At 41.9% G+C, this 23602-nt stretch overlaps 3 protein-coding genes across 4 annotated transcripts; 1 reads left to right on the top strand and 2 right to left on the bottom strand.

Moving 5' to 3' along the window:
• Positions 1 to 370: 370 nt before the first annotated feature.
• Positions 371 to 8737, top strand: vcp (valosin containing protein). The gene is made up of 17 exons (XM_062417265.1): positions 371 to 497; positions 2400 to 2511; positions 2648 to 2820; positions 2905 to 3047; positions 3144 to 3274; positions 3365 to 3496; positions 4021 to 4123; positions 4662 to 4795; positions 4996 to 5131; positions 5727 to 5839; positions 6405 to 6569; positions 6681 to 6803; positions 6908 to 7120; positions 7241 to 7549; positions 7649 to 7804; positions 7894 to 8048; positions 8172 to 8737. The coding sequence occupies exons 1-17, from the start codon at positions 481 to 483 to the stop codon at positions 8275 to 8277; spliced, it is 2421 nt and encodes an 806-aa protein (XP_062273249.1). The 5' UTR covers positions 371 to 480; the 3' UTR covers positions 8278 to 8737.
• Positions 8738 to 10197: 1460 nt separating this feature from the next.
• akr1a1a (aldo-keto reductase family 1, member A1a (aldehyde reductase)) lies at positions 10198 to 13783 on the bottom strand. Of its 2 annotated transcripts, none has more exons than XM_062417263.1 (9): positions 13732 to 13783; positions 13031 to 13128; positions 12810 to 12929; positions 11903 to 12054; positions 11592 to 11787; positions 11432 to 11481; positions 11182 to 11331; positions 10898 to 11057; positions 10198 to 10543 (listed from the first exon to the last, which is right to left on the bottom strand). In XM_062417263.1, the coding sequence occupies exons 2-9, from the start codon at positions 13109 to 13111 to the stop codon at positions 10478 to 10480; spliced, it is 975 nt and encodes a 324-aa protein (XP_062273247.1). In that variant the 5' UTR covers positions 13112 to 13128; positions 13732 to 13783; the 3' UTR covers positions 10198 to 10477. The 2 variants fall into 2 exon arrangements, with proteins under 2 accessions (XP_062273247.1, XP_062273248.1); XM_062417264.1 differs by having other exon boundaries at positions 13031 to 13120; positions 13732 to 13765.
• Positions 13784 to 16064: 2281 nt separating this feature from the next.
• dnajb5 (DnaJ heat shock protein family (Hsp40) member B5) lies at positions 16065 to 23237 on the bottom strand. The gene is made up of 4 exons (XM_062417262.1): positions 23199 to 23237; positions 22107 to 22395; positions 20531 to 21192; positions 16065 to 16298 (listed from the first exon to the last, which is right to left on the bottom strand). The coding sequence occupies exons 2-4, from the start codon at positions 22333 to 22335 to the stop codon at positions 16065 to 16067; spliced, it is 1125 nt and encodes a 374-aa protein (XP_062273246.1). The 5' UTR covers positions 22336 to 22395; positions 23199 to 23237.
• Between the last annotated feature and the right edge of the window lie 365 nt (positions 23238 to 23602).

The raw sequence follows: 23602 nt of genomic DNA, 5'->3' as shown, positions 1-23602 counted from the left end.
AATGAATACAGACTGTTTTTTTTAGAGCTTCTGCTTTTGTATAGATTGTAAGACAGATCTAATTAATTTGCACAGATGTATATCTTCACACACACGCAAGGTAATTGTCAAAGAGTAAAAGACAAATGTCATGTTTTCACGATTCTTCAATATCAACGCGGTACACACCAATTGGATGACTGAAGTTTGGCGACAGGCTTAAACGACCAATAAGAGAGAAGTTGATGAAAATAGGCACCGCCCACTCATTTGTAACTGGCGACGTCAGGCTCTAGAGTCTTTCATTGGTTTCCGTATTTGATTGACAGTGTATAAACCAATTGGAGCGGATGATGCGTGTAGCTCACAGTATAATTGTAAAGAAAAGCACGGAAACTGCTGGTCTTTCGTGTGATATCACTGTTGGGTAACGAGAACCGGTTAAGCCTCTTAAACATTTAGCTAGAATTTATTTATTAATCGTAATCCAGGTGGACGACCATGGCATCGGGAGGGGAGTAAGTAGAAATAGATTTCAGTCTTAATTAAATGCGTTTTTCTGATCAACGGCTGCCTCCTAAAAACCTATTTTAGACGGTTAATGTTGGCTCAGAACACGTTAGTTTATTAAAGTTAGCTCGGTGGCTAATTCATCACCGAGTCTAACAGCGGGGAGCTAACGGGGTCAGGTAGTCCAACCTCCGCACTTTGTCCGTTGGCTGGAAAACTGACCGTTGGATACATTCCTGACGGACTGTTGGCGGTTGTCAAACGGTTGCCGTCGGCCGGTTAACGGTACCGAGTTATCCAGCGGTGTGACAGCGCCGTGACAAAGCGCAGTCATCGCTGCCGTGTTTGAGTGCTAGCGCTAGCTTAGCTTAGCAACAGTGTCAAGGCCAAAGCCAGCCACCATCATACCGATAGGGTGGCCTATCCGCCGGATGATAGCCTGCCAGGAGACTCGGCGTCTTATTGTGAATGTAACAAATACAAATTTGATCACCAAGCGACACAGACTAGCTGATGGACTAACGGCTGGCCATAAACAAACAAAGAAGACGCCAGTCATTCAGAAAGCTAACTTCATGGCCCCAAAGCTAGCAGGCTATTCATTCCTAATGATCGGCATTTTAGTCTATTTCAGCTGTTAGCAAAACAGTCGTAAAATAAAACATTTGGTCGTCTGATTTTAATATGTAACGTTAGCTATCGGTACCGCTGGCAGCATACGTATTTAAAGTCACGTTAGTAATTATTAGCTTCGTCTTTGTGGGAGGTGGAAGCTAACAAAGTTTTTTTTCCCCATTTCTTTTGCTGTGTCATCTGCTGGCTCGCCAGTCAGTTAGCTACAAGGCTAGCGCTAGCATGCTAACAACATGAAAGGGAAACTATGAAAAGAGTATTTTAAGAACTTAAGGATATTTGCACCTTGCGGTTTCGTTTCTGATGATAATTTGAATTATTAGTCGCAAGTTAGATTATGTTCAATGTTGTAACTGGCGAGTTGTCCGAATGACTTATGGCTAGGTTTACAATATTATTAGTAACGTAGAGACAGACCCACACAATAAAATATTAATTAAATGAACTCGTACTATGTTCATACCTTCTTTTTTTTATTTTTTTATTTTTTATTCTACAAGTGAATTTGCAACTTACTCCTAGATGTGGTTGCCTGGAAAAAGAGACAATACAGTAGAAATACATTAATAAAAGCTACAAACAATCATAGTCAAAGCACTGTTTGCCTGATCTCTCTCCAGAAGGGGTTCATCTCGGATTTTAAAATGATCCCAGTTGTAATCACTTTTGAGGTCTGTGGCCAAGTTCACCTCATCAAATAAATGAAACTTGAAACTTTTAAGTTTCACTGTGTCACAGAGCACCTCGGGAGCACGGCAGATTTAAAGAAACTACCAAAGTTAAAGATCTCCTACAGACATGTTTGAAGATGTATATAAAATACTCAACTCTGAATAATAATGTCTGTCTTATATTGTCTTCCAAGGGGAAAAAAAGTTCAATTATGCTTTACTGTAAAGTCCATTCTCAATGTATGTGTATTGGAGGCTTAAAGTTCACACATCATACTTCTGTAAATTGAGTATTTGCATCCAGGATTAGCTTCCAGAGTATTTGTGATGACATACATCATGCTTGTATGCCCACCTCTCAAAAACATTGTCAAACTCTGCACATACATTATTATACACAATGAAGTGGGAACATTCAACTCATTTATTTGCTGCGGAACATGTGGGAAAGCAAGACCTTATTGCTTTCTTATTATACAAATTTTTCTTACTGTACAATGATTTATCAATTGGTGCGGCTTGTTGACTGTAGGAGCTGCTTGACAGCTTGAAGGTGCACAATAATAAGAGTTTTGTTTGACCTTTTTTTTCATCTGTTTCTCATAGAGCAAAAAATGATGATCTAGCCACTGCAATTCTGAAACAGAAGAACAGACCCAACAGACTGATTGTCGATGAATCTATCAATGAAGACAACAGCGTGGTCTCTCTCTCCCAGGTAGGTTCAGGAGATTTAATGCAATGTTGATGTATCTACAAGATCAAAGTCCCCATGATCTGTTGTGACAGATCAGCAATGTTTGGAGAGTATTCATCATTTCGATAGCTAACTTTGTTTATAATGTGTCTTTCAGACCAAGATGGATGAGCTGCAGCTCTTCCGTGGAGACACAGTGTTGATGAAGGGGAAGAAAAGACGGGAGACTGTGTGCATCGTGCTGTCTGATGACACCTGTTCTGATGAAAAGGTTCGCATGAACAGGGTGGTCCGCAACAATTTGAGGGTTCGACTGGGCGACGTTATCAGGTGGGGGAAAAAAGCACACAGTTGTCCTAAGTTCTTCAAGATTTTTTTCTGTAGAAATGATGTTAATTTTAATATTCCCCTCAGCATTCAGCCATGTCCTGATGTGAAGTATGGAAAGAGGATCCACGTCCTTCCAATAGATGACACAGTAGAGGGAATTACTGGCAACCTGTTTGAGGTGTACCTGAAGCCATACTTCCTAGAGGCTTACAGGCCAATCCGCAAAGGTAAGTGTGACGCTTCCAGTGTCACGACAGATCTGTTTAAACTGATAACAAGTAGCACTATTGGTGTGCTAAAATCAACATTGTTTCCTTGTGAAGGTGATATTTTCCTGGTCAGAGGAGGCATGCGTGCTGTGGAGTTCAAGGTGGTGGAGACCGATCCCTCTCCCTACTGCATCGTTGCTCCTGATACGGTCATCCACTGTGAGGGAGAGCCAATCAGGAGAGAGGTGGGCAGCAGGTTCACACACTGTACATGGGTTAACGTTAACTAAACTTACATTCATATTTGATTGAACTTGTTGTGTTTGAACATTCAGGATGAGGAAGAGTCCCTGAACGAGGTGGGGTATGATGACATTGGAGGAGTGAGGAAGCAGTTAGCTCAGATCAAAGAGATGGTGGAGCTGCCTCTCAGACACCCTGCTCTGTTCAAGGCCATAGGAGTCAAGGTAAGGCATCCTTTTAATTTGCACTGACGAACACGACGACATGTTTCGCCTTCACTGTGGAATTCTAATTGAGCTTTTGTAGCTTTTTAAATGATTAAAAAGTCCATTCTCTCATAGAAAAATTTAAGCTGTAAAATTTTTTGTTCCTCAATTTGAAATACTCAGTTTTACTGCCCCTCCTTTCAGGTATAACCAGTGGCTCATTTTAAATGTTGCTATAAGTGTTGTTATTCAGTCAGTTTGTTGACTTTCAGAGTCTTCCTCACTTGTGCTGCTGTCCCATGTTGTATAATACACATTTTAAATGCCAAATTTAAAGAGGTAAAGTAAGCCGTTAACACACTTTCAAAGTAGAGTCATTTGTTGTTTTCTGCTTTTGGTCTTGTTTGACTCACTGCTAATCTAATGATGAATGGTGATGGTATAGAAAAATGAATTCATTAAATCCTTTGTGTATTTAACTTGCTGTTCTAAATTCAAAAATGAGTTTTAAAAATGTGTTTTTAAATGTTCCCCTTTCTCAGCCCCCACGTGGAATCTTGCTGTATGGACCCCCTGGAACTGGAAAGACCTTGATTGCCAGAGCTGTGGCCAATGAAACTGGAGCTTTCTTCTTCCTTATTAATGGTGTGAACACTAATTCATATTTGTCCCTTTTTATAAGGACTCATTCCTGGTCTGGGCCATTCTGTAAAAGCACTGGGTTTGTTCTAGTCTGTATTATTTATATTTAATCATAATCCTGATGAGTTGTAGAGGAGGGAATGTTTCTCATCAGGAGGAAAATGCTTCAGAGTCAGGAAAAACTGGTTTACATAGATAACACTTTGATACACTTGTAGTTTTGCCATTTATCTACTGTAAGTGCTACATTTTAATTGTTACTTATTGTTCAGAGTGTTGAGATGGGACAGGGTGACATACCTGACAGTTGCTTCACTAACCCTCAGAGTGCCTGTGTTTGAGGATTTTATTTGAATTTGTCTAGTTTTGAATTCCTGTAAATCAGATCTGGATTACTTGATGTGTGTTTTGTTTTAGTTTTTTTTTTTAATTGATGACCTTTTGTCCAACATCAGGTTTTTATTTTATGCATAGTATTTAAAGGGACTGCAGTGAGGTTGATGTTTATCTGAAATAAAAATGTCTGGCTTTGTGTTTTTAGGCCCTGAGATCATGAGTAAGCTGGCAGGAGAGAGTGAGAGTAACCTGAGAAAGGCCTTTGAAGAAGCAGAGAAAAATGCTCCTGCCATCATCTTCATCGATGAGCTTGATGCAATTGCTCCTAAGAGAGAGAAGGTGAGTGGGGAGAGTGGAAACCTAAATGGATGGATGGTTGAAGAAATAAATCGATAAGAAATCTCAGCACACAAATTGCACAGTGAAATTTGTTTCTTTTTACACTTTGGAATTTGATTTTTTACGGCACTGATGCCTAGATGAAGTGTAAAATATGAATTCTGTACCAACAATATGTGTTGTGGGTTTTTTTTGGGTAGACTCACGGAGAGGTGGAGAGGCGCATTGTTTCTCAGCTGCTGACTCTAATGGACGGCCTGAAACAGAGAGCTCATGTCATCGTCATGGCTGCTACCAACAGACCCAACAGCATTGACCCAGCTCTGAGGAGATTTGGTAAATATTCATGGTTGATGATCAACGCAAAATTGCCCCAATATTAGAACACATTGGGTCAAACACTATCAGCAGCTTGGCCTTTAGTGTTTTATGGAGTAGCCTGGAGTTATTGTAGCATGAAAGTTTGGACCACATTTCATCACCAGCAAATCCAAATTTGTTTTTTTCAACCAATAACAGCATTTGAGTGGCGTGCGTCACAATGTCTCAGCAATAGACCAAAAGTTATTATGTATTATTTCTGCTTACATTTGTCATTTAATTGATATGGTGGCAGTTTTTGGACTATGAATTTGTTCATTTGTTGGGTCAGTTTCTCACAGCGCTGTGCAGTTACACCCTTTAACAGTGTGTGACAGGATGTCTGACAGCTGGCATGCTTTGAGTGAACAATCATAGGGTTGGAAATGTATCTGGCTAATTAACCAGATACTGAAGCACTATTTAAAGAAAGAAAAAAAAAAACTAAACAAATGTTTTCAACTTGTATCTTGTACTCTTACACTGTCTGGTACTCATCTATCGTAGTATTCTCAGTATTCTCAGCCTATGTCAATGTAATTAATGTGTTTTAACCTACCACACCTTCCAGGGCGTTTTGACAGGGAAGTGGACATTGGCATCCCAGATGCCACTGGCAGATTGGAGATTCTCCAGATTCACACCAAGAACATGAAGCTGGCTGATGACGTTGACTTAGAACAGGTCTGTACACATAGTCAGGTGACATTTGTCATCACACGGCTTCCCTGAAGCAAGGTTATGTGCTTATTGTTGCTGAGTAAAACTATTCAAGAAATTGTACATTATAGACTTGCATGAATCCTGACAGTAGTTATACTTTTTAATTTAGAATATAGAAGAATCAGTTATACCATCAAATTCGATGCAGCAAGTTTGCATTACTTAATTTCTCACAAAGGATGGTGCAAACTCTGGCAGTGCTCAATGTATCACAGTAGCCAGTGTGTTTAATTTGTTTGCCATCATACATCAGGAAGATATGCTTTAGTTGGACATATGTCTGCACACTGTATTTAAGCTCACTAGAAACTTCATTTGAAGCACACTTTTGACCTTACTGTGTCATCATCTGGAAAATGCTGCATGAGTTACATAAGTAAATAAATACATGTAATACTGTCATTTTTATTAGTCACTGCATTGCAGCAGAAGTTTTCATGGATAGTTATACTTAATGAAGATGCACTGGGAAGGATTCTGGACAGGGATTGCTGCTATTGTTATTGAGCTCTGTTTGTTTATTTAGGTAGCCAATGAGACCCATGGGCACGTGGGTGCAGATCTGGCTGCTCTCTGCTCTGAGGCTGCCCTGCAAGCCATCAGGAAGAAGATGGACCTGATCGATCTTGAGGATGAGACCATTGATGCTGAAGTCATGAACTCTCTGGCTGTCACCATGGATGACTTCAAGGTAAGAACTATTGTGTAATCTTTGATTTAGGGGTGAGTGTAAAATGTTTTTCATATGGTCTGTAACAGCTATCTGTTAGCGCTTACTAACATGCTCAACTCTGTCCTGCAGTGGGCCCTGAGCCAGAGTAACCCATCAGCACTCAGGGAGACAGTTGTTGAGGTTCCCAACATTACCTGGGAGGACATTGGAGGTCTGGATGATGTCAAGAGGGAGCTGCAGGAGTTGGTGCAGGTATGAACCTTTTCCAAGAGGTGAAATCATAACTCAAATTGATGTTTCACAAAGTGAAGTTAGAATGTTTTTTTGTTTTTTTCTATCAATCTCCTTAAATTCAGTACCCAGTGGAGCACCCAGACAAGTTCCTCAAGTTTGGCATGACCCCATCCAAAGGTGTGTTGTTCTATGGTCCCCCTGGTTGTGGTAAGACTCTGCTGGCCAAAGCCATTGCCAATGAGTGCCAGGCAAACTTCATCTCCATCAAAGGACCTGAGTTGCTCACCATGTGGTTTGGAGAGTCTGAGGCCAACGTCCGAGAGATCTTTGACAAGGTAACAATGTTGATACTGAGATGTTAAAAATGGCATGTTTCAGTGTTTTCTGGAAGTTCTTCGCTACGGAAATATTTCAGTTTTTTAAAAACTATTCTGTGTCTGTTTTTATGTTTCCAGGCTCGTCAGGCAGCCCCATGCGTTCTGTTCTTTGATGAACTGGACTCCATAGCCAAGGCCCGTGGCGGCAACGTGGGAGATGGCGGTGGAGCAGCTGACCGTGTCATCAACCAGATCCTGACTGAGATGGACGGAATGTCCAGCAAGAAGAACGTCTTCATCATCGGAGCCACAAACAGACCAGACATCATCGACCCTGCCATCCTGAGACCTGGCCGTTTGGATCAGCTCATCTACATCCCACTGCCCGACGAGAAGAGCAGGATGAGCATCCTGAAGGCCAACCTCCGCAAGAGTCCCATCAGCAAGGTGACCCCCGACACACTTCGGACTTGAACATGACTTCAGAAGAATCAGAAAAGGTCTGGTAAATTTCTGAACATGAACTTTTTTTGTTTTGTTTGACAGGATGTGGACTTGGACTTCCTGGCTAAGATGACCAACGGCTTCTCTGGAGCTGATCTTACAGAGATCTGCCAGCGGGCGTGTAAGCTGGCCATCAGAGAGAGCATCGAGAATGAGATCCGAAGAGAGAGGGAGAGGCAGACCAACCCATCAGCTATGGTCAGTGTTTTCATGTCTGGTTCAACATCAGCTTGCTGCCTCAGATCTTGTTCATGGTTTTTATAACACTCCATGTATCTTCTTCATAGGAGGTGGAAGAGGATGATCCTGTGCCAGAGATCAGGAAGGACCACTTTGAAGAGGCGATGCGATTTGCTCGTCGCTCCGTCAGCGACAATGACATTCGCAAATATGAGATGTTTGCTCAGACACTGCAGCAGAGCCGTGGCTTCGGCAGCTTCAGGTACGTTTTCTGATGTTTTTTTTATTAGTATGACCATAAAAGATTAAAAAGTGTTACTCTCTCTCTGCACAAAATCAGTTCCTCTGCTAATGAACTTCTGAATGACTGTCTTCTTTCTTACAGGTTTCCCTCCAGTGCTACAGGTGGCAGCGGTCCAAGCCATGGCTCAGGAGGAACTGGCACTGGTCCCGTTTTCAATGAAGATAACGATGATGACCTTTATGGATAAATGTACACTGCCCCACAGTGGTCAGTACTGGGATCACACCTGTACAAATTCTCACCAGATTCCACATTTTTAGGACTTTGTGCTTCTTTCTTGTGTTCCTTTTTTTTTTTTTTGTATGATTTCCCTCGGAGAAAGCATGTAGCCGCTTGGTTTGCCCTGGCTTTGATGTGGGTGGGGATAAGGGGATGTTGGAAATTGGAAGGTGAGTGACTGATGCAGACTTTTTTCTGTGGGGGGGGGAGGGCGGGTTGGGGGTTATTGAGTGGCCTCATTTTCAGTATATCACAACCAACATGAATGGCTTTAGTGACGGGATTCTATGCTAGACTATAAGAAAGAAAAGAAAAAAACATATTGCTAATGACTTCCTCTTTTTTTTTTTTTAAATAAACAGTAGCATATAATGTATTACAAATTTGTCAAGGTTATGATGTTGAAAATAAAATCTCACGAAATGGAAGTGTTATCAGTGTCTGTTTTTAAATGTCTTATCAATAGTCTGTTCTTTTAAATTTAAGGTATATGATCATTTAAAATGTTAAATGTCAGAAATATTTTCTGTTCAAGGTAATAATTTGTAGTTATGTGGGTAAATGGACATATTAGCATTATAGTATATTTGTAATTTTAAAAGATTATTTAGATATTTTTGCTTTAGAAACACAGGGAGAGTGAGATAACATACAATATATGAGGAATTAAAATGTCATGTTTTTATTTAAATTTAGTGATTTAATGTTGATCAGTTTCAGCTTGGATAGCAACTGCTGCAAATTTGTATCTGATTTAATTTGGTGATATTTTCTTAACTCAGTGCAGACACCATGTGATCTAAAGGTGTGATACTCTTATGGGGCAGACGATGCAGCTCTGTTACTGATAAGTGTCACTCGGGCAATGAAAGTTAAACCTGCAGTGTGGTACATATATGTATAAATCAATTAATGTCACATTCAAACACATAGTACTGATTGAGCCTATCAGCGCCTGATATATCTCTGTATTTTACCAGAGTTTCTAATCTGGTGTCGGGTTTGACGTTCCTGCGTTGGTCAGATGAACGCATACTTGGAGACTTCCCCCAGTTAGTCTCTGCTATCCTGAATGGGAATAAATAATTGAATTGTTCAGATCTTCTAGACTTTCTGAATGTTCTGAGACCCATTGGATCAAATTATGATAGTGAAACAAATAATTTTGTGGCGGTTGTGTAATGCTCAAAGCAATTTATCTGTTTTACAGCTTAACAGTAAGGAGTAGTACACGGTGCAGCCTATAATGTAGACGTGTCAGATGTGTTTTTGTAATTACTTTCTCTGCCAGAAGGGGGAGACAAAAGTCCCGTTTTCTGATTCTATTTGCAGTTTTGGCCGGAAGTGACCCCTGAAAACTTGTCTAACCCAATTTTTGTTTTTTAAAAATGCATCCAGTGTATTTTAGTCAATTTGACCTGCAAACACATGTTAAAATCCATCAGTATGGTTTGTCAGAAAACAAAATAAAGACCATTTGATAGCCTCTTTATACACTCTTAGTTGACAACTTAATGAATATTTCCTCTATGTTCCTCTGAATAATCATACTCTCCTCATGATGAGTACAATGTGAGTGCCTCCTACACATGTATCTCTTTACCGCTCTGTTCAGAGACTCTTTTGTGCTTCTATCACCTGAATCCATTTGGTCCATTGCTTGCTGTTTGGCTGCAATCCCAGATATCCCAGCTTGAACTTTCTGGACAAGCTGCGATATCTCTGATCATCTGGTGTGTCAAGCTGGAATTATGCTTCTGCAAAGATGCATGTAAACCTCTGTCTTTAGCAAAAATCTGTTGCAGCACTGAGAAGAGTGAGGCAGCTAATTTAGACCTGCATTATTGTATTACTGCATTATCTATCAGACCCAGTCAACAGAATAAAATTACATAGGACACATTTTTATTTTTTGTTTGCAACAGTGAGTCTGCATGAAAGCATCATGGTCAAATTAAACATAATCATTTTACATACATTCAGTACAATACATAAGTTAGTCCCCATTTTGTGAGTTTTGAACAATTTCCTGACAAATGTAATCCCTTGAATATTAAGGCAATTCAACCCAAGGAGAAAAAAGAACATATTTTGGTCACAGTTTTGTTTTTCTTCAGTGTGACAGTTAGGTTTACAAAGAAATCCTGAACTCCTTGTGGTGTGTAGACTCAATAAAGATCATGGAAAGGGAAATGAGGGTGTTCTGCATCTCTCCACACTCTCTTGCCTTCCCTCTGTGGAAAAACAAAACAAATTAGTTACGATGTCCTTATAGTTGTATACAAATGTTTGTGTTAACAACATACAAAGCATAACTATACATAAGTGCGGACGTCTCACCCAACACCTAACAGCCCTGCTCTTTAAGAAACAGGATCACTCTTCTTTGCATATCAGACATTCATGGAGATCTAAAACTGGCTGATGTTTCAGCCATGTGCTGTCCCCGGGGGGACTTTACTGCAGTTAACAATTTGGACTGCAGTAGCTGTTATATATATAAACATGAAGTAATTTGTACATGGTCTCTATCCAGGGGAGGAAGTGGTTTTGCAGTTTAGTTAGGTGTCATGAGAGCAGTGACTGACCTCGACTGTTGGGATGATGAAGCGCTCGTTGCGGTTGAAGGATTCCATCAGCTTCATGTCGTCCTCTGACAGGGAAAAGTCAAACACCTGCAAGTTCTGCTGGATCCTGGAGGGTGTCACGCTTTTAGGGATACACACTACGCCCCTCTGCACGTGCCACCTACGGATGTATGTGGGGGATTTTGCTCGTGTTTACACATGTATATAACATAACTGTGGAGGCTGGGTAAGGAGGCAAGGGTCTTCCTTTAAATCACCTCCTACTGAAAGATTTCCTGTCTTACCTGAGTATGACCTGGGCAGGTGTTCTCTGGTATCTCTGGGCGATGGCTCCCAGTTGTGGATCCTCCAGGAGACTAGGCTCATCAGGAGAAGCCCAAGGTCTGTCCCCGCTGCCCAGAGGACTGTAGGCTGTCACACACACTGCCACTGACCTGAGAAAGAGGTATGAGTGCTGTTACTAGCCCAGTAGGAACATTATTTATTCTAACTTTCAAAAAAAGAAAGAAAAGAAAAAAGGAATAAACCACTGACCGACAGTGAGCCAGCAGATTTGCTTGAGACAAATATGGATGACATTCCACCTACAGCACAAAGAGACACACAATAATGCAGTTTTTTTTTTAGCATTTTTGTTCAAATCTTTTCAAAGTTAACTGGTCGTCAGAGTCCAATGCAGTTTTGTTAATTGTACCTGGTTCACTGCAGGTTTGTGTCTGGCCATGCTGATGATGTCATCAGTCTGCCTGGCGTTAAAGTTGGACAGCCCTATAGCCTTGACCAGACCTTTGTCCACTAGGCTCTCCATGGCCACCCAAGTATCCTGGTAGTGTGTGTCAGAGTAACACACAGTCCCATCTTCCCGTCGAGGCATCAGCTCCTTCCCCCGCCTAAATCACACACACACACATTCACAAAAGCTGCTTCAGGTAATTTGATCCGTTATTCATCTGTTTTGTGTGTGTGTGTGTGTGTGTGTGTGTGTGTTTGTGCGTGGCCGCTCACTGAAATGCCATGGGCCAGTGCATAAGGTACAGGTCCAAATAGGAGACACCCAGGTGGGCCAGACTCGTCCTGCATGCTTCCTCAACATCCTTGGGGTCATGCTTGGTGTTCCACAGTTTGGATGTTAAAAACAGTTCCTCCCGACGCAGAGCCTGGAGGAAAAAAAGATATCTGGTTTACAAGCCACTTACTGCTGAATTCAAGAAAACAATTGGATGATCAGATGTTAAAAAGTACATACTCAACAAAATGTCAGCCAGCTATTTGCTGCATATCTCTAACCTAGTCCCTGATCCTAAATCCAACTCTAAACTTAATCAAGTGTCCAGCTTTCAAATCACAAACCAAATATTCACCATATACTAAACTGTATACAAACTCTATTTTATCAGCTGAATCTTGGTTACTGACAGATCATCTGAGTCAACTGTTAGCACATTGAGTATCAACATTAAACATAATAAAGTTGACATATAATCAACTAAAACCCCAAGGTCAACTTACTTATTGCAGGACTTTAAATCTTATTGGACTGTCTTCATCGGCACTTTGTTGTTCTATTGTCATTTCATTCAAACTTTTCAATATTCTGAGCACTTCAAGCACAAAAGCTCAGGAACAAGCCAGTAAGTGGACCTTGACATTATTTAGTTAGCAGCTGCTGTAAATCTTAAGAATGAACTGCCCATCTAAACTTTCTAAGCCAACAAGGACGAGAAGTCCTAAAAATGCTTCGAATCACTGAACCTCTACAGTTCCATGACATCTCCACGACCAAATTACATCTGCTGATGAACTGATATGGATGAAAGCTCTGGTACGAGTGAGTAAATGGACCTAGCATTGAGATTTCAAAGTCAAGAGTGAACTGTTGAAAATGATATGAAGCATCAGCAGCGTTTCTCACCTTGCCAGGGCCGACCCTGAGAGCGAGAGCCTCTCCCACCTCCTGTTCATTGCCGTATGCACCTGCACAGTCGATGTGTCTGTACCCAGAGTCTAAAGCTGCCAGCACCGCTTGCTTCACCTGAAAACAAGTGGATACAGACACAGACAAACACTTGTTTTTCAATCATGTCAGTATTATCAGTCTCCAGAAACATGGTTTGCCTTAACAAACATCTCTACCTGTCCTGGAGCACTCTTCCATGTGCCGAGTCCAACCATGGGCATTTTCTGCCCTGTCGACAGAATCACGAAGGCGCTCATGTTCCAACTCTGAGGAGCTGACAGATTGGGGGAGTTTATGAGGTGTTCGCATGTGCACACTCTTATGGACCCTGCAGCAGGCCAGTCATCATGACTAAGTCTTAATACTCTGTTACTGATTATCACTCACATATGAATTCATTAACTTCTGCACTACAGCAAGAAGCAGCAGTTGAATGCATATATGCCCTTTATGTGCAACAGCTTAAAATCTTTGAGCTGCTTTTTGTTATATGCTAATTTCGCCCTCAGAGCTGAAAAGTATGTTTCAGTGGAAATATAAACTCTCTGTGAACCCAGTCTTACTGCCCGAAATAGATGATACAGCTATATGGCATTAGTCACAGTGTGGTGTTATTGCAGCACATCTCAGAGTGCCTTTCCATGGTTTGTTAATTGTCTGCTGTATCCTCACCATGTGATGTGCGCGCACACACACACACACACACACACACACACACGCACACACGCACACACACACACACACACACACACACACACACACACACACACACACACTTTTCATCAACCACATACATAGATTATATATGAAATTATAATTATAATAGTCTTTTGGTTTTTCAGTCAAGACTGTAATTGGTTTATGGTTCAGTTCCTACCTGGGACGGGTCTGGAAGATGAATCGGTGATCAACTGAGGGTAACTGTCTGTCTGAGTTTAAACTGGGTGAGGTCAAAGTCTGCTTTAATTTGTTTATCTGTAACCCAAACGGTTGGAAAATGTCCAAACTTCACTGAACTCACCGAAAGAGCACACAGTTAAACATAATGTACCAATGATTGATCACACTAGATTCCAAAAATGATTTATTAGCTCCTTTTATTTGTTTCAGATAGACTTATAGCAGGTCAGTTAATAGGTTTATATGCTCAATAGTTTTGGTCTTATTCAGTATATGATGTTTAAATGGAACATGAGAAACCTTTTGATTTAAGAATTCTAAGGTCCACACCTCACCAAAGTCATCATAATTCTTGAAAGAGAAACTAAAATCACACAAACTGTTAAGTTCACACATTTGGTTTATTTGTTTCCATTTTGAAAAGATCATAAATATTGGCAAATGCACATAAGCAGTGATGGTGAGTCTTTCAGCAGCAGCACATGTGCATTCTGGGTGTAGCCACAGTCTGGCGTCCCTGGTGGCTCTGAGAGGCAGGGCGCTCACACACTCAGACAAGTCTTTCAAGTCTCTCTGATCCTCTAACATTTTCATCAGTATCTTTTATGACATAAAAGTGCATTTGTCAACATGTCACATTCAAACATTTCTCATACACATGATATATACGACCTACTAGAGCTGTCTGCATAAACCATACTCATACATACATTTTATCATTGCTATAAACTACAGTAGGAAGAGCTGACAGAAGCTTTTGGAGCCCCCTGCAGCTGACACAGAGAACAGCTGCTGCAATAATACAAAACCTGTTTCCTAAACAGGATTTTTTTCCTACTTGAAAAACAGATGCAAAGTTTGATTTACAGATGTTACAGAGGACAGAAGCAGTTATCAAATCACAAACTGAGGACTCTATGACACCAAAAAGCAGACATCAGGTGGTCTGTTTTTGGCCCTGCTCACAGTAGCACCAAGACATTGGTCTTTAAATGGCACAAGAGAAAGCAGAATATACACGACAAAGCTGGCTTTCCCAGAGGAATCTAAACTATTTACTATGGATTTCAGCTACACTGAATGATTAAGGTCATGCTTGCATTCCTCTGGGAAGTCCAGCCTGTACTGTACGGCACTTTACAGGGATGCACTGGCAAAATTCATCAGCCTTCATCAAAGTATCTATTGTCCTTGCTTACATCCAATACATTATGGTGATTGACTTTACATTGCTTACTTACCAAGATTACCAGCTCCCAATGATAATGTCTCACACGGCATAGGGCATCGTCTGTGGTGCGCTGGACATGGCTGGTTGTATATATTACAGTGTGACCTGTGTGTGTGGTATGACACCGGGTAAGGCACCTAAATGTCCCTCAGATAATGAGCCAGTCTTTTCAGTTTAGAGTAGCCACACGGCTCAGAAGGGAAAGCACCCATATTATGTGCAGACTGTATTATCCAAACTTACACTGTTGTTACAGTGTGTGATTGTCAATCCATGCTTTCCAATGCAGTTGAGATATGATAATGTTACTTAGAGTAATGTGGGACTTTAAGTGTGCTGTGGCATTGCACGAATCATAATATAACTGATTTTGGGGGAGACAGGTAACACTAAACAGTAAATGGCCTACAGCTTTTAAGCATAAAGCTTTATTAGACTGAAAGCATGAGAGAAGACGGTGGGTGGGGGCGTGTTATGTTAAAACTGGGGTTTGCATTGAACACACTGAAGCTGCTGGTACACTCAAGGTAAAAATAAATAATTCCTATTTAGAACTTCCTTTAGAAAAGAAAATCCTGGAAAAAAAATGTGTCTTTTAAAAAATATATCAGACTTTCATCCTATCACAAAAAGATGAGGATCAGAGGAGTTGGACAGCATATAAAACCACTGATAAATCTGTAAAAAACTGAGTTAAGAAAAGAAGTTCAGGAAAAAGCCAAAATTGTGCTGAGCCCATCCTCAGCACCGCTCCGCTGCTCATGTGCTTTTGTGTGTGTGTGTGTGTGTGTGTGTGTGTGTGTGTATTTGGGCCAAAAGACAAAAAAATACAAATAATTACATCCTGATACTGCCATTCATCTTGGCATTCTTCCTTCTTCCTCCCACTCTGAAGTCCTTACAAACAACATTGTCTGTTTAATGCTTGTTGCATTAACGCAGGACATGTATACTGGGAGTGGGAAAGTTACTACAATGAGGGTCAAAGTATAAAGGAAAAGTGGATGAAGGAGTTTTAAGGGCTGGTTTTCTGGTTTGGGGCCATTAATTAGTCTGAAGTGTGTGGTTGTAGAGTCTTTCTATGACTGGGGGAGGTGTTGTCTGATAATCTCTCTGGACTGAGGGGGGATCCTGTCAGGAAAACGGACTGAAAATTCCACAATGAGGTCACCGCGCTGTGATGGGTTCTTGGGGAAAGGCAGGCCTTCCCCTCTGAGTCGCTTCACTGTCCCTGGCTTGATGATGTCGTGACAGGGGAGCGAGATGATGCGGTTTTCCAGTGTGGGAATGCTAACTGTGCAGCCACACAACGCCTGGAGAGGAGAGGAAAGGAAAAGAGATTGAGGGGTTAATATCCTTAGAAGGAATGAAATGCCAAAGCCATGAATATATTGATGACTTCATGTTTCCATGAACAAAAAACTTTAGTTTATCTTCCCCCAGTACGTCATCCTAATAAGTCAAACCTTCAAGTGTTTTCTGTGTGTGTTCATCGTGTGTGTGTGTGTGTGTGTGTGTGTGTGTGTGTGTGTGTGTGTGTGTGTGTGTGTGTGTGTGTGTGTGTGAAACAAAGAGACAGAAAAGAAGCCTTACTGACAAATCGTTTCAGTATCGACTACAGTGCTGTGGGGTCCACAGAACAGCACTGGAACAAGAACATTAGGAAAACAGGACTTGGCAGTGGAAAAGTTTTCCGGTCTTTGTGTGTTGTGTATGTGTGTGTGTAACTGTGTCAGTGTTGGAGGGACTACACATTGCACAGGGGACTAATTTTAGCAGCGGTCTCATAGCCGGGGCTAATGAAGTGAGGCAGGAATCGGCTGAGCTCGTAAATAGTTGGAGGGCTTGTCAGATGGGCTGGCAGGACGGGGAGAGAGCACACACACACACACACACACACACACACACACTAAGCCTCACCTCCTTATCACAATGCCTGATGAAGCCAGTCATAGCGTAGAGAGCTCTAAACTAAACACAGAGACCTGTGGTTATCACGACTTCACAGGCTTTCCAGTGAGCATCACTCACCAGATTTGCAATGAATAGAAATAACTATTTAAAACCACAACTCTGTGAATGAAGATCGTGATGAATAAAAAACGAATATTTTCCTAAACAACTGTTAAAAATGATTTACAAAACAAAATGAGGTCAGTGAATAAATACATAAAGGTGTGGCGACAGAAAGATGGAAAGCCATTTTAGATGATGGCTGAACTAATTTTAAAAAAGGAATAGAACTTACAATTTGAATTTGGAAAATATATCCTCATATTGAGTCTTTAAACCTAAACACCACATATTGAGAGAGCCCCTATAAAGGAAGTGAGCAGATAAGTTAGCTAAAAGTAATTGATAAATGATTGAAATAGCTATAATGGATGGATAAACAGTTGAAATAGTAACACAAATCCCTCTAGAAACCTGCCCGTCACCCCCTTCTTGCTCAGTTCTCTGATATACTTACAAATAAAGGTACAAAAGTTTGGGAGTTTTGGTTAGCTTTTGTTGCTCACTGAGTCCTTGGAACAACTAAGGCAGTTAAAAAAATATACATTTTAAATGACGAGATGTAATCTCCAGGAAAGGGGATTTGCATACCCAACAAATTATGTGATAAAAAATGTGTGAGCGGTACCATAAATCTCTCAAAAGAAACTGGTTAAAATGGGAATGCTCCATCTAAGAATTAATTAATTAATTAATGTTCAGTACCTATGCTTTAATGTCTTAAATTCAATGAAAATCAATTTCATTAAAACTTTAAGACTCAAAATAACCCTTTAGATGTAATGGGGTTCAGGTCTCCATCCAAGATCTTCCCAAAACAAACCAACTCTCAGCATCACGTCAAGGGAACAGGCTGTGATGTAATAAGCTATGATGTAATAGTGATTTTGGCTGTATTGCACATGCTTAACCTCTGACACCCAGTCCATGTCATTATGTGGTCAATGTTGTATTAAGACATTTGTGGGATTTTCATGTCTCGTCTGGTGTTTTTTTTAAACAAACAGGGATGGACATATGAACACGTGAAGTTCAGTCAGGCAGAGCAGCTGCTTCAGTTTTCCAGCCATGACATCAGTCTCCTTTTACCCACTACATACTGTACATTAGGGGGTGATTTAGCCTATGACTTTGATGGGGACTACTGGCTCATCCTCTTGTTATGAGCAGTTCCATTCAGTAACACAAGTCTTTACACACAGAGACTGGTTGCCATGACGCTTGACACACACTGCCAGCTGATCTGAGGACCCACTGATTGCATAAACCTCATCTCAGACGAAACAGCTTTAGAAACCAACACAGACACACATTCACTTTGACTTTGCTTTACATGCGAGAATGATGAATAAACCTCAATTTATTCCCTAACATAAACCACATTTGTTGCACGTTTAACCTTTATACTGTAGTTATGTTAGTACTTAGGTGTCCTCAAAAACCAGAGCCCTCACAAGACTGTCCTGTCATTTTTGTCCTCAAAAGATAGACCAATACACATACCCTTCATACACATATTTCTCCTGAATACTGGTTACTACTGCTGTATTTAAATGCACTGACAGGATTAAAACACAAAGGCAAATACACTCTTCCTTAAGAGTGTTTTGCCTTTCTAAATGATATCAGAGGTGGAGCAGTTCCAACTTATCCTTTAGAGCCCAACCGCTACAGTTAGCACCTATGTGCATTTGGATGTGGGTTTTGCTGCTCAGCTGAGTGCAGCAGTGACAGGAGATAGAGATGCAGTGCCACAGAATACTGATGATAGTGGAGGCATCGTTATTGCCAGAGAAAGGTGGCCTATAGAACCATGTGTGGGTCAGATTCAGGGAAATCACTGTGTCAAAATCATGCTAAGCTCTCCAACTTTTTCTGGCTGCTGTCGCTGTGAAGTGAGGGCAGTGAAGTTTACAGAGTGACACTTAACAAGCTGCTCACCTGGACATGCATGCTTCAGGCAGAAAACTACATTGAGCAATCAAATACTAGGAGAATCATACAGGAGTCAAAACGTGACCAAAATAACTATGTCTGTTTAAGAAAAAAACCCTCTTCTGTTTTTGTATGTGAGCACTTTCACTTACTTGAGTTTTCTTGCAAATGGAAACCATCATCTTGCTGGTTAGGATCTATATTACCTACTGGTGCAACATCTGCCATGTGGCAGGTTATTTGGCATGCAGCGTGTAGCTGGTGCTGTGCTTTTCACTGCAGCATTTAGCATCACATCTTCGGGGAAACAGACCAGAGCGGAGCAGTGGAATATGAGCTCTTATTTGCTTTGGATACTGAATCATCTGACCCACTTCCCTGATATTCCCCGGATTCCCCCCACCCCCATCCACATCTCCCTCTCTTCACCCTCAACTCTCCTTTAGCTGCATCAGACTTAAGTCTCTTATCTTGCTGCTGTATGAGCTGAGGACTTAGCTGTGGGAGTTGTGCAGTGCAAACTTAATCAGAGTGCAGGTTTGATCGAGTACCATCTCCTGCTTAATGTGACTCAACAATCTTTAATGTGGTCTCATTAACCAGGCTTTCTTCATAGTCGTGCTGTGTGCAGACACCTTGTTTCCCAGTGCACCACTTCTGTAGTTATTCATGAGAGTTAGAGTTGCTTTTAGAGGAAAACTGGCACAAACAACTCCCCTGACACCACCGACTCTTTGAGAACACCTGCCATTAAGCTAACCATGAGGAGTGCAGGCCAGTAAGTGGCAGCGCGATTAGAAACATTAAAGCTTATGTAATTCACAGACAGATCAGAGTTGTGCTGTACTCGTTGCCCTCATAGGAGCGGCTAATTAAATGTTCTGCCAGTCACAGTAATAGAAACTTGGATTGTCACCACAATCCATCTTTAACTGAGTGTGTTTGCAGATACACTTGAAGATGCAAGTGTGTGCGTGTGTGCTTGTGAGCATGTCTATGTGTAGCTTTATGTGTCTGCCTGCATGTATGTTTGTGCAAAGCAGACAGATCAAGAGGAGGATGATGACTTTATACCGGTCACACAAGGACTCCACATTCTTGCTGCTTCTCTGACACTGCAGTGACAGAGACTCTGTTCCATACTGATTCTGCCCTCCAGTAACACACACACACACACACACACACACACACACACACACACACACACACACACACACACACACACACACACACACACACACACACACACACGGTCACTCTTCAATATGTTTTATATGACCACCCACCCAGAACATAATCCTAACCTTAAATTACAGTCACACCTCTCTGCCAGCACACACCCAGTGTTTGCCCAGGTTGGAGTGAAAAGAATGGTGAAGAGAAAGGGAATGAAAAATATCCCATTTTTGGATATTCATCCAAGACTTTGCAGCTCCATGAATGCCCAGTTTGCTCCAATGGGAATCAAAGCCTCCAACCTCAGCATTGTTATCTACTCATCTACATTTAGAGCTATGACAAAGAGAAACAGATAGATAGAAAAGCAGATTGTAAGACAGAAGAAAGAGAGAGGTGAGATGGAACAGGGCAGACGCACCTCTTTTAGACTGATCTTGCAGTTATAAATTATATTGGAACCGTCTCTCTTGAAGTGGGCGTGCCCTTTATCCTTAAGCACGAAGGCTATGTCAGCAGGAATGTTCTCAGGGGTCTCGTCCCCCTCCTTTGGGAAGGTGATCTTGGTCCCCTCCTTCCAGCCCTTCTTGATGATAATGTTGAGGATCTTGTCCTCTGTCCTCATGCTCCTCCCATCCGGGTTCAGTCTGCGGCGGGTGATCTTCATGCGCTTTGTGCAGCCGTGAAAGATCTCCTCCAGCGAGACCTTCAGTTCATGGACCACCGGAGGGTCCTGGTGCTTTCGACCAGTCCCCAGACGCTCTGATGGCGCACCCCTCCTCCTGCGGCCTTCCCCAGGGAAGCCATTGTTCATCCCCCCTGGAAAGCCAAACTGTCTCCCGAAATGAGCAAAGGGGTCATCCTCATCCACGTCCATGTCCTGCTCTGTGTCGTTGCTGTGGTCATTGTGGAAGGAAAAGCCGTTAGAGCGGCTGTGACTGCGGTTGGAGCCAAAGAACATGTCGAAAGGGTTGGAGCCACCAAAGAAGGAGGCGAAAGTGGCATGGGGGTCTCCATGGAAGGTGTAGTGGTATGTCGAGCTGCCGGGAGCACCTGAAGAGCTGCTGCCTCCTGTCTTCAAACCTGAGAGAGAAAGAGAAAAAAAGAGAAAGAGGAACGTGAAACATCACATGCACACACTCAAACACCCACCAGCTGAAAACACACATTTAAATGAACTCCAGACACAGGACCGTGTTCAGAAAAGACCGAGTGTGGGTAACAGCAGAGAGGAGAGTGGAGTCCACGTGGGCGGGAAAAATCCCACAGCATCACTGATCTTCCAACAGTGCTGGAGGTGGAGGAACTCATGAAATACCAGGTCACTCCGTCCAACACATACACACACACACTCAGAAAAACACACACTAACACCCACACAACTATCTTAACAGAGACACATGCACAAAACACCCACAAATGCAAACTACAGCTACAGTTGCTGCTATTCATATCTCAACCACGTAATGATCTTAAGCCATCTGTCTGTCAGCTAACACTCTCTCTCACACACAAACACACACACACACACACACTTCACTAGAGGTGGACTGAAAGGAATCAGAGCTGGCTGCTATTGACACTACACATAACAATACACACACATGCACACACACACACACACACACACACACACACACACACACACACACACACACACACACACACACACACACACACACACACACACACACACACACACACACACACACACACACACCTCATGTACCTGCACATAAACACGAACATGACAACATGGAGGACACGCAGCATTATTACTTCAGCGGCCGAAGCCCACCAAAGTCCTCCACTGTGATATTAGATGCTGATTCTGTTCCTGAGCTATTTCAACAACATCTTAATCCATCATAACACTTCACATAACAAGGCTTCACTGACAGCGCTGAAGCCTGCACCCTCTGACCAGTTTTCACTCAGTGATCCTCTTCATTATACCAACACAGACAGACAAATAATGTGATGGCCAGACTTCTCACCTTCCTCTCCCAGCTGGTCATAGACAACCCTCTTCTTGGGGTCACTGAGAACCTCGTAGGCCTCTGCGATCTCCTTGAACTTCTCCTCTGCGTTGGGATCCTTGTTCTTGTCAGGGTGGAAGCGCAGTGCCATGCGCCGGTATGCCTTCTTAATCTCCTCCTCGTTGGAGCCCTTGGGAATACCCAGGGTCTTGTAGTAGTCCTTCCCCATGGTAGCACACACACACATACACTCTCAGGATTGGGACCCCCCCTCTCTTCCTTCCACTCAGGCTCGTGGTTGGATTCACTGGTGAGAGACGCAGAGCTATGCTGTTATATGTGGTCTTATAATACTCCTCTGAGGCAGATGCTTACCAGTGCAAGATAATATGTCCTGGCAGAGGTGTATGATGCTCTAAAGTGCTGTTTATTCAATGACAACTGGGAGTGAGGACACAGAGTACTGGTTTTACTAACTGTTGCTATGGGGATGCAGTTGCCATGTTGATGTGGAGTCAGGTAGAGTACAGAGGAATTCCCCTTCACCTGCTTTATCAAAGGGCTTCTCCCTACAAGCTCATCCTACAGCAGGCATGGATCATATCTAGAGTAATTTATTGCATTTTTAAATGTTGTGATTTTGAGCTATAGCTATTTAATGACTTGGCAAGGCTTACTGTGTTAAATCAGCTGGGCAGAGCCACACAACCTGTCAGACAGCAGAGAGCCCTTCACTGAAACATTGCGGTGCCTCTAAACAGTACACAATGAGCCTCTGTTAGACCAAGAGAGCAAAAAAAAAAAAAAGAAAAGCGAAAAGAAAGCCAGCCTTAATTTACATTATAATATGCTGCTTACATGCTGCTGCTACTACAGACAAAGACATACCGATACAGCCAAAAGAATCCTGCTGCTCGACCATTTTTTGCGACTGTAAGGCTACCGACCCATAAACCTTTTCATATTAGCTCAAAATAAGAAAATGAAATATTACTGCCCAGGTTCAAAAACACACCAGAAGCTCGGTCTATTAGGCTATATATAATACCAATAAGAAATGAGAAATATGTAATATGGAAAGAAATGAAAATTGATGAAAGAAATTCCTACCAGTGCACAGCAATTTATGTATGGGAAAAATCAGATCACCATGGCCCAGCTCGCTTATTCTTTCTGTCTTTCCTTCAGCCTGTTATCTGCCTGCCGCTCCGGCACTGCTGGGTCCTTATAAATTGACGTCAGGACGCCGGGAGGATCACAGGCTCTGAAATAGTCGGTGACCAAACGCTGAGGTGCAATCTGACGTTTCACTGGAAAACCTCGGACAACTGCCCGTACATCCATAAACCTAAGTATCACCTCTACAGTCCATCCATCACATCTCCACAGCGGATAGACTGTACGCGGAAAAATGGACTGAAACTAATATCGGGATTTTGAAAGAAAGAGTCAAGAAGTTCGCTTTCATTATCATATCATTATCATAGTTATAGTCAAGTTATAACTCTATTTCA

The sequence above is a fragment of the Scomber scombrus genome, chromosome 4, assembly GCF_963691925.1.
Source record: "Scomber scombrus chromosome 4, fScoSco1.1, whole genome shotgun sequence".
In the NCBI taxonomy this organism is placed as follows: Eukaryota; Metazoa; Chordata; class Actinopteri; order Scombriformes; family Scombridae; genus Scomber; species Scomber scombrus.
Note: the sequence above shows the minus strand (reverse complement) of the source record. Positions and strands in the feature narration are given on the sequence as shown.

What these genes read in the sequence shown, in the direction of transcription:
- dnajb5 (XM_062417262.1), bottom strand. Translation starts at nt 22,335, where the DNA reads ATGTGTGTGTGTGCTACCATGGGGAAGGACTACTACAAGACCCTGGGT. An exon ending in TGACCAGCTGGGAGAGGAAG is followed by an intron (nt 21,193 to 22,106) that starts GTGAGAAGTCTG and finishes TTTCTCTCTCAG; the next exon opens with GTTTGAAGACAGGAGGCAGC. An exon ending in GCAAGATCAGTCTAAAAGAG is followed by an intron (nt 16,299 to 20,530) that starts GTGCGTCTGCCC and finishes TCTCCTCTCCAG; the next exon opens with GCGTTGTGTGGCTGCACAGT.
- vcp (XM_062417265.1), top strand. An exon ending in GAGAGCCAATCAGGAGAGAG is followed by an intron (nt 3,275 to 3,364) that starts GTGGGCAGCAGG and finishes TTGAACATTCAG; the next exon opens with GATGAGGAAGAGTCCCTGAA. An exon ending in AGACCAACCCATCAGCTATG is followed by an intron (nt 7,805 to 7,893) that starts GTCAGTGTTTTC and finishes TCTTCTTCATAG; the next exon opens with GAGGTGGAAGAGGATGATCC.
- akr1a1a (XM_062417263.1), bottom strand. Translation starts at nt 13,111, where the DNA reads ATGAGCGCCTTCGTGATTCTGTCGACAGGGCAGAAAATGCCCATGGTT. An exon ending in AATCTGCTGGCTCACTGTCG is followed by an intron (nt 11,332 to 11,431) that starts GTCAGTGGTTTA and finishes CCTCTTTCTCAG; the next exon opens with GTCAGTGGCAGTGTGTGTGA. An exon ending in TCATCATCCCAACAGTCGAG is followed by an intron (nt 10,544 to 10,897) that starts GTCAGTCACTGC and finishes GTTTTTCCACAG; the next exon opens with AGGGAAGGCAAGAGAGTGTG.